General features: G+C 43.3%; 1 protein-coding gene across 1 annotated transcript; it reads right to left on the bottom strand.

Annotated features, from left to right (window-relative positions):
• Positions 1-2,906: 2,906 nt before the first annotated feature.
• On the bottom strand, positions 2,907-7,835 carry LOC118209205 (erythrocyte band 7 integral membrane protein-like). The gene is made up of 7 exons (XM_035384375.1): positions 7,681-7,835; positions 6,443-6,546; positions 5,673-5,745; positions 5,297-5,379; positions 4,806-5,009; positions 4,257-4,391; positions 2,907-3,714 (listed from the first exon to the last, which is right to left on the bottom strand). The coding sequence occupies exons 1-7, from the start codon at positions 7,727-7,729 to the stop codon at positions 3,523-3,525; spliced, it is 840 nt and encodes a 279-aa protein (XP_035240266.1). The 5' UTR covers positions 7,730-7,835; the 3' UTR covers positions 2,907-3,522.
• Between the last annotated feature and the right edge of the window lie 931 nt (positions 7,836-8,766).

Here is an 8,766-nt window from a genome sequence, read left to right as displayed (position 1 = left end):
CAGTATACCATATCCTCAATCACAGAATGTTCTCAGGTCTTGAAAAGGAGTTATGACTCCCTTCAGAAGCTAAATGTTGATTACTATCATACTTCCAGATACATTATTTTAGTCTTTATATTTGTTATTGTTATGTTGACTTTATATGAGTTATTTATCTTATGTATGTATTTTCCAAGCATCCATATCATTGCTCACAAAATAACTACATCTGGTACTGATCTTTATTTGAAAGTTATGACCAAACCTACGCTCGCTCAATATATTTTGAAAAATATAAATCAAAGTATCGTTTTGGTCAAGGAGCTCTTAAAAGCTGCAACAATGGAGGCAATGAACAATGAATGTATTGCCAAATACGTATACATCAATAATTAACAGCAACAGCAACAATGAATAGGCTAATCTCTTAAATGGTATCATGTGCTGCTTCCTCTGATAATGTCACCTTGAAACCACCATTTTGTTCCCTGAATATAATTCCGTTCTTGCACAGGGTCTGTCCACTGCTGTTAAATGAAGGCTATAATAGTATGTATTTACACATATGTACATGAAATAACCTCAGAATCAGGTACTGGAAGTGCACTGTGTCTGTGTCCTGTGGACATAAGCATTTACCCAACAACTGAATGTTTGCTCTTCTGTAGAATAGAAAGTCTGGGTTGCTGTATTTAAGTATTTTTGGGAGGGGGGGGGGGGGGGGGGAGGGGTGTTTATGACAAGTTTCTACATTTTAGTTGTTGCTCTCCTGATTTGGTTGTACAGATTGTAGTGTATTTATTCTGTAATCCACGTTTCAGCAAACGTAAACACCAACGCATGTCCATTTAGCCGTTTGTATGTTTGCTTTGTTGTCGTTGTTGTTGTTGTTTTTAAAGCGTTTCATTATGGTAAATGTGTAAAAATAGCGTAGATAATCAAAAATGTACGGAATGAATAAAACACGTTGTATGTACATGTCGGCACCTTTATTGCGCTTTGGGTTCAAATATTAAAACGTGTCACAAAAGCAGGTTGTGTAAATGTGGTGTTGTGGGATGTAAGGTTTTTACAAGGGCCATAGACTAGTCCATCCTCCTTATTCCCTGAAACCTCCAGACTGATTATTTACTCTGTCTGACAGAACAGGGAGCATGCGATAGCTCAAGGGCCATGAAAGTGAAAACAATCCCAGGTACATATATACATATACAGTACATACATACAAACATACGTACATACCTATACTGTACATACATACATACATCAATGGCAGAGCCTCTATACTGAAGTCTACATATATGGTGTGTTAAGCCAGTGAAGCATAACCTGGAACTGTTTTTCCCATTGATTCCCATGGTTTGAAAAGGTTTATTAAACCTTCATAACGAATGGGGTTAGGACAGGGACAGGGAAACCTCCCTTTTCACACCTTTTACAAAGCTGTTTACATTGATTTAAACCACTTTAAATCAACGTAAACAGCTTTTTTTCAGGTCCAGTTATTGGGAAATTATCTTAAGGTAATGTTTCACATTGAATCCGAGAATATTTTTATAAATGAGGGCCCTGAACTAGGATCAGATCCCCTTTTAGCTCATAATAATGATTAGGTTTAGGTTACGAACAAGAGAACCTGATCCTAGGCCAGCACTCCTGCTCTGAGATTTTATGGATACATACCGGCCCAAAGCTATGAACAAGGCAAGGGCAGTAGTTTCCACCCTTCTTGGAGTAACAGATTCCAGTGCACTGTATACTGACAGATTCCAGTGTACTGTATAGTGACAGACTCCTGTGTACTGTATACTGACTCCATTTCTGTTGTAGAAACAGTTTATACTGCATTATGTATCAGCCAGAACTTTCTAGAACAGGGTGTCAAACTCAAGTTCTGTAGGGCCACAGTGTCCACAGGTGTTTGTGCTTTCTTTTAATTGAGTGGCCAATTAAGGACTTGAGAACAAGGTGTGTGGGCCCGTTTAACCAATTAAGGACTTGAATTAATCAGTGCACTGATTACAGGCACTGCAGCTGGCCTCCATGGCTGGATTCTGAGGCCTGTGATCCACAATTTCTCCCCGTGTGCAGTGTGTTATCTGCCTATCCTTCATGTTAGTGTCACCTGCCCATCCTTCGTGTTTGGGGTTTATGGCTCTTTCTGTAGGACCTACTTAGCTGCCGTCTCCTGTTCCAGCTCCAGTTTCACCCTGGCTTGTGGTGCAAGCCTCATTCCGCTGGCTCTGATTACCGCAGGTGAGCTGCTCCCTGAATCAGACACCTGTGCGGCCCGCTGTCACAGAACACAGAGTACCTCCCGTTTGGAAACGGGGCCACAAGGCCACGGCACTGAGCTCCACTGCCACCACTGATCCGTAGCAGAAAATGTGTCGGTGTGAAATGGCTGAATACTGAAACTCAATCCGCATGCATTGATCACACCCCCTCATATCTGTATGTTCTCATCAAAAATTGCTTCATTGGATGAACCTAAAATTTAACTTCAATTTTTACATTTTTTTTCAATTTTTATTTTTTTAGGTTTTTCCAATTGAAAGTTGAACCATTGAAAAAATGAACAATTGAATGAAAAAATGAAAGAATCAAAAAAACTATTTAGGTGTAACAACTGAAAACATTTTTTTAGCTTTATCCAGGGAAACATTTTTTTCAGTCTACCTGCTTCTAACTCTTATTGTACACGAAATGGCTTTGACGCCATCCTGTATTCAATGTTACAAAATCACATAAGCACGAGCGCCTATTTGTAAGAATTATATGTGTCATAAAAATATGGAAATATCAATAATATAACAAGTCAAGAGCTAAAAATTATTTTGGTATGAAGACCAGGAAAAAGTTTTAGGATTTAAGCAGCACATTTATATTCATGTTAATAATGGTAGTAATAAAACATAAACAAATAAAAAATAATAATTTTATTTACAATACATACACTTCATACAGTGTTCATAACCCTAAATTAAGGCTATTCCAACATATGCTATTTACTATTTTACATGGTTAAACATTGAAGTTTGGTGATGTGATGATTGAGCAGGAACATTTTTTCATTTATTCATTCTTCCATACATTATCTATTGCAATTTATGTCCAGAGAATTTACCAAAATGTGCAAAATTTTGCATTACCCAATTTTATATATAGTATATTATATATTAATTATTTTTAAATATTTATAAACAGCAAGAGATTTAGGATACTTGTTGACATATAGTACAGTGACCCCTAAAGTGCCATAACACATGCTTTAAAAAAAACATAAAGATTGTATTGCCATATCATTGCTATATCATTCTCAGCTTACTAAAGGTATACTCGCCTTTCACCATTAGGCATATTGTCTATAGAGAAATATATATATGGCCTGGTGTGGGATTAAGCATGTGTCTAGTGTGGTTTCTCTCTGAGGCTGTTGTCATGACAACATGCTTTTTAAAAGAGTGACAGTGGGGATCACCGTGATTGGGTGATTCCCGCGGTGACCCCCTTAAGCAGGTGGGGGGGTGGGGGGGGGGGTCACTTCCTGTACATAAAGTGCTGCATGAGGTCGATTGGCAGGGGGAAGACGATGGTGGAGTTGTTCTGAGCCGCGACCGTGCCCAGCGTCTGCAGGTAGCGCAGCTGCAGGGCGGACGGAGACTCTGCGATCACGACCGACGCCTCCTTCAGCGCCCGAGACGCGTTCATCTCGCCCTCCGCCGCGATCACCTAGAGAGAGAGAGAGAGAGAGAGAGAGAGAGAGAGAGGGAGGGAGAGAGAGAGGGAGGGAGAGAGAGAGAGAGAGAGAGAGAGAGAGAGAGGGGGAGGGAGGGATGGAGAGGGGGAGAGAGAGTGAGAGAGTGGGAGGGAGAGGGGGAGGGAGAGAGAGAGAGGGAGAGAGAGAGATAGACAGGGACAGAGGGAGAGGAGAGTGGGGAGCAAGAGAGATATGGTGGAAAGGAACAAGATCAGAGTCTCCATTTGTTTAAATGGCAAGCTCAGCACATTGCTGATAATGCAACAGACAGACAAACAGACAGAGGGAGAAAATGAGCAATGTTTTTGTTTTTCACTATATGTTCTGTTGAACATAACTACTGCCTCCGTGCTAGTTCTCAATAAAGCTGTGCAGCAGAGCTACCATCTCTGCTCACTTTTCAAGGGAAACTGACCATGCATGCAGCTCCTTGAAAACCTAACTTCCTGCACAGACTGTGGGATTTGCAGTCCTGTAGTCCTGCACACTCTGTGACCAGTTCATCTGTCCGCACCTTGGCCCGGGCCTCCCTCATGGCCTCTGCCTCCACCGCCATGGATCTCTGGAGCTGCTGAGGGAGGGTCACATCCTTGATCTCCACCCTCTCCACCTTAATGCCCCACGGATTTGTGGCCTCATCCAGGCACACCTTCAGGAAGAAAAACAAATTCCACTGGGTTACCCATTAGGTTACCCATTCTCCCATAAACGCACATTGTCCCATGATCAGTGAACACAGGAATGTTAGAGGACATAAAGTTAGGTCACTTCATTACTGCCAGTGAGCATTGAGCTAACAAGCTAACAAGGTTAACGGGCACATTGGTGAGTCACTTGCTGTAATTTATAGAGATATTACAAACCCTGTTTGTAATATCTCCTCCTCCCCACCCCCATTTTGAATGGCTGATTGTAACTGCACATACATCCTGTTGCTGAAACAATCCTTCCTGAAAACTGAAACCCAGGTGGGCGCTTGCATCCGCACTGCTGGGCACTGGGTAGCGGTGGAGTATAGAGCTTAGGGCACTGGGCTCTGACATCACGGGTTTTGCGTGCCCACCTGCATGCTGCGCGACATTCCTTCCCTGTCCGACAGCAGCTCGGCCAGGTTCTTGGTGCCCAGGACGTTCCGCAGGGTGGTTTGCGCCAGCAGGTGAGTTGAAAAGTGGGCGTTGGACACGTTCACCACCGACGAGATGGGGCAGTTGACCCGGAAGTACACCACGCCGTCCACAGACACCGTCACCGAGTCTTTGGTCAGGATCTGGCAGAAAACACCAGACAGGGATTATCAGAGGAAAACAGAACACAGCAGAGAAACCTTAGGGTAGGTAAGTGAAATGTGTGTGTGTGTGAGTGTGTATATGCATATGTGTGTGTGTGTATATGCATGTGTGTGTGTGCATGTGTGTGCGTGTGTGTATTTGTGTAATTTTACTTTATTAAGACAAAGGTTTGCTTCTGTACATGAGTGATACGGTTTATGAAAACTCCTGTCCTGCTGAGACAGCCTGGAGCAGAATTAACATTAACAGACATTAACTAACAGACCTCTTGGTGTGGGATTCCAAAGGACACAGTCCTCATGTCCACCTTCACAAAGGTGTCAATGCAGGGCAGCACAAAGATGATACCTGCGTGGGAGAAGGAGGAGATGTAAGAGCTGAGCAGTATCTGATTTTCGGGTGTTTCACACTGTAAAACTCCCAACCACCTCCCAACCAACCGCTGTGTTGCATATTGATAAAAAAGGTTTAAGCGTTTTCTGCGTTTAGCAGAAGATCTTATCCAGCAAACGTTTTTGCAACTTGTGTGTGACAGGTCCGGTTCCCTAAGCATTAAACTGCAGTGTCGCCCCTGTGTCGTCACAGCAACGGCCCAGACTACAGAACGGCGGTATGGATGTTGCTAACGGGCGGCGCCTGACCTGGTCCTTTAGGCTTCTTGTCGGTTAGGCGTCCCAGTCTGAACACAACCGCGCGTTCGTACTGCTGCACTACCTGGACAGGGAGGGCAATACAGAGACCAGGGTCATTCAAAATGGTGGTCTAATGTGGCCTGCTGAGGACATATTCTCCAAACTTTGATCACAGAGATTATGAAATTTTTTTTTTAAATACCATTCAGATGTATTGAAAAATTGTCAGTTACAGGCAGAAGAGTCTACGTATTTCATTGACAGGCATGTACAATACATCACATTCCTATGCTGTTCTTTAAATAGCAAAAGGGAAAATTATTCGCTGGAATGCATAGTTTTTAAAAAATTCTGGGACCGAGGAATAAGTTGATGAAGAACCTGAATCTAAACCACACTTTGAAAACATAATGACCAACTGACATCCAGTCATAAATATGTGCAGGTATGCAAATTACTAAAATGGCCACAGACATTGTAGGCAAGCTGTAGTATACGTATTGGTCTATAAATCATGTTCTAGGTACACAGCTCTGGAAAAAATAAATAAATAAAAGGACATAAAATTTTCATTTTAGAGTTTATAGGTATTCTTTCAGGAACTTTTCACTACTACTGCAGAACATGACAACTGATATAAAGACCAAAAAATACAGTGTACTCTATTTTTTAGAGTAACCCCGATTCATCAAAAATGTGGGGTGGTCTCTAAATATTTTCAGAGCTGCACATCAAATCATTAGTCTTGTGATCAAATCTATGCCAATTAAATAATTTACCTTTATACACATGAATATGCTGATAGGAAAGGTCAGAATTGTCATCATCAAGGATAAGGTGACCAAAAGCCAGCCCCACCCCCCAAGCTTTCCTGAGTAGGCATCTAGAAAGGAACAGAAAAGTACTGTAGCTGAGGCTTCAGCAAGCAGACACATTCTTAACCCTTTAGGTGTGAGATCATAAATGTGTGCTTAAAATTTTCTTAACTGAACATTCTTATGCTGATGTAACAATCACTGCTGGTAATTGAAAGCAATGGAGTTCTAGAGAACTGACTTAGAATTTTGAAGAGAATAAAAACATTCCAAAAGGTCTACTCTTCATAGAGTTAATCATGGCTTTACATAAAGTCAGTGACAAATAATGGCTCACAGATATATCAAATAGGCTTTATATCTCTATCATAATGGAGAATTTGTTTTAAAAAACTGTGAGACTGGAGTAGGACTGCATGATGAGACAAAAAATGCAGATCTCAGAATTGAATGCTTTGTTTGCTTTGCAGTTATTCGTGATGAGCTCGGGCAATTAGTTAATCGGTCTATTCACAGAGCGATTAACCATGCTAATTAACAGACACAAACTCATTATCCTCGAGCACGGCACTGGTGCCGGTGTTAATGTGTCACAATGCGCTCGGCACGTTCAGTTAGCTGAGGGAACTGGTTGGCGGCTGGGAACAAACGCAGCCCAGTGATCTACTGATGCTGACGGTTGCGAATTCCCCGGCAGACGAACCAGAAGCTTTCTGTGACATCACAAAACCTGCACTGTCTCCCAGGATGCCCACTGATGTGGCGGATTGCAGCACTGAACTGTATTCGCTGGGTTGCAGTCACGAGTCTCAAGCTCTGACTCATTCTGCTGTGTAACCGTGGTCGCTATAGCAACCAAGCTCGGCCCCCACCCCATTGAGTTGAGCACTGAGAACAGCCTGCCGGGGAATTCGCAAACAAAGTACTGCATGTCTGATTGCTATGGACGCTGCAGCCGGCTATTCAGAGCTGCCCTTCCTGGTCCAGTCTGTTCCCTGATATTACTTTACATCTTAGATGTGTGTTCTCAGCACGCACGCACACACACACACGCACACACACACACACACACACGCAAATACAGAGTAAAGATTGCATTTCCCTGGGGGAGGTTTGCAGGGTGATCCCATGACAATCTATAGGCTTTTCACAACAAACACACACACACACACATACACACACAAAAGTCAGTTTTCACCTACCCACTAAGTTTTCTCTGCTGCTGTCGTGAACCTTGGCGTGGTTGGTCATCTCGCTGCGCCAGCAGTAGTGGCGATGGAGAGAGAGAGAGAGAGAGAGAGAGTTGCAGTTTAGATATGAGGGAGGAGAGGAGGCAGGAGCAGAGAGCGTTCTCCCTCATGGGCGTGGCCTGCCTCCTTCGTTCCGGGCTGGCTGCTGGCTGAGAGATTGATAGCATGTCTGAATCAGCCAATCAGAAGCCTTGTGACCAAGCAGGAAGTGCACAGCTGAATTCCAGGAGTCAGGTGCTCTTTTATAAATAATGGACAGCAATAATGCTGGAAAAAACCTGAATTTGTGCTATGCTGCAGCTGTGGCTTTATTTTGTGTGTGTTTGCAACTTGTTTCTCATATGCCTGCCAGAATGAATGTTCACCACACAATAAATGTTAGATAAAAACTGTGTGTGTGTGTATGTGTGTGTGTGTACGTGCGTGCATGTGTATGTGTAAGTATGTGTGTGTAACTGCAAGAATTATGTCATGTATTTTGCAGATAAGGGGTGAGTAGTTTTTTTGTATTATATTTTTAATGGGTGGAATTCAGCTCATGATGTGTGCTTGTACTTTTCCATTCAATTGCAATGCTATAAAAAAATGCATTAATGTAAAGCCAGGATAAGTTCTTTCTCTGCCAAGAGCCCTTAAATTCCTCAGTAAGCGTTTTTCATTTCGGAAATCTTCAGTAGAGTCATATATCAGCGTGAGACATGCAGTGACTGCTCACGTGACTTCACTGGGCACGGGGGGGAATTAAAGCAGCATTGCTGTCCTATCTCTGCAGTCTGTTCCTCCACATTCAGGGCTTCATCTGTCCAGAGAACAGCGCTGAGTCTGGGATTTACCGGTAGCGCACAGCGGGAAGACGTGAAACGGGGGGGGGGGGGGGGGGGGGAAGGGGGGTCAGGGTCAAATCACGCTTCGCGCCACCTGACTGCCTGGCAGGTGTGCCCACCTGGGCATCCCCCCTGAGGCTGTGAGGAGACCCCCCCTGTAAGGTAGCTGTGAGCCAGCCTGCTAGCCGCTTCGCTAGTACCGTGCGGGGCACTG

Source organism: Anguilla anguilla, chromosome 12 (assembly GCF_013347855.1).
Source record: "Anguilla anguilla isolate fAngAng1 chromosome 12, fAngAng1.pri, whole genome shotgun sequence".
Taxonomy (NCBI): Eukaryota; Metazoa; Chordata; class Actinopteri; order Anguilliformes; family Anguillidae; genus Anguilla; species Anguilla anguilla.
This window is presented reverse-complemented; position numbering and strand designations above follow the sequence as displayed.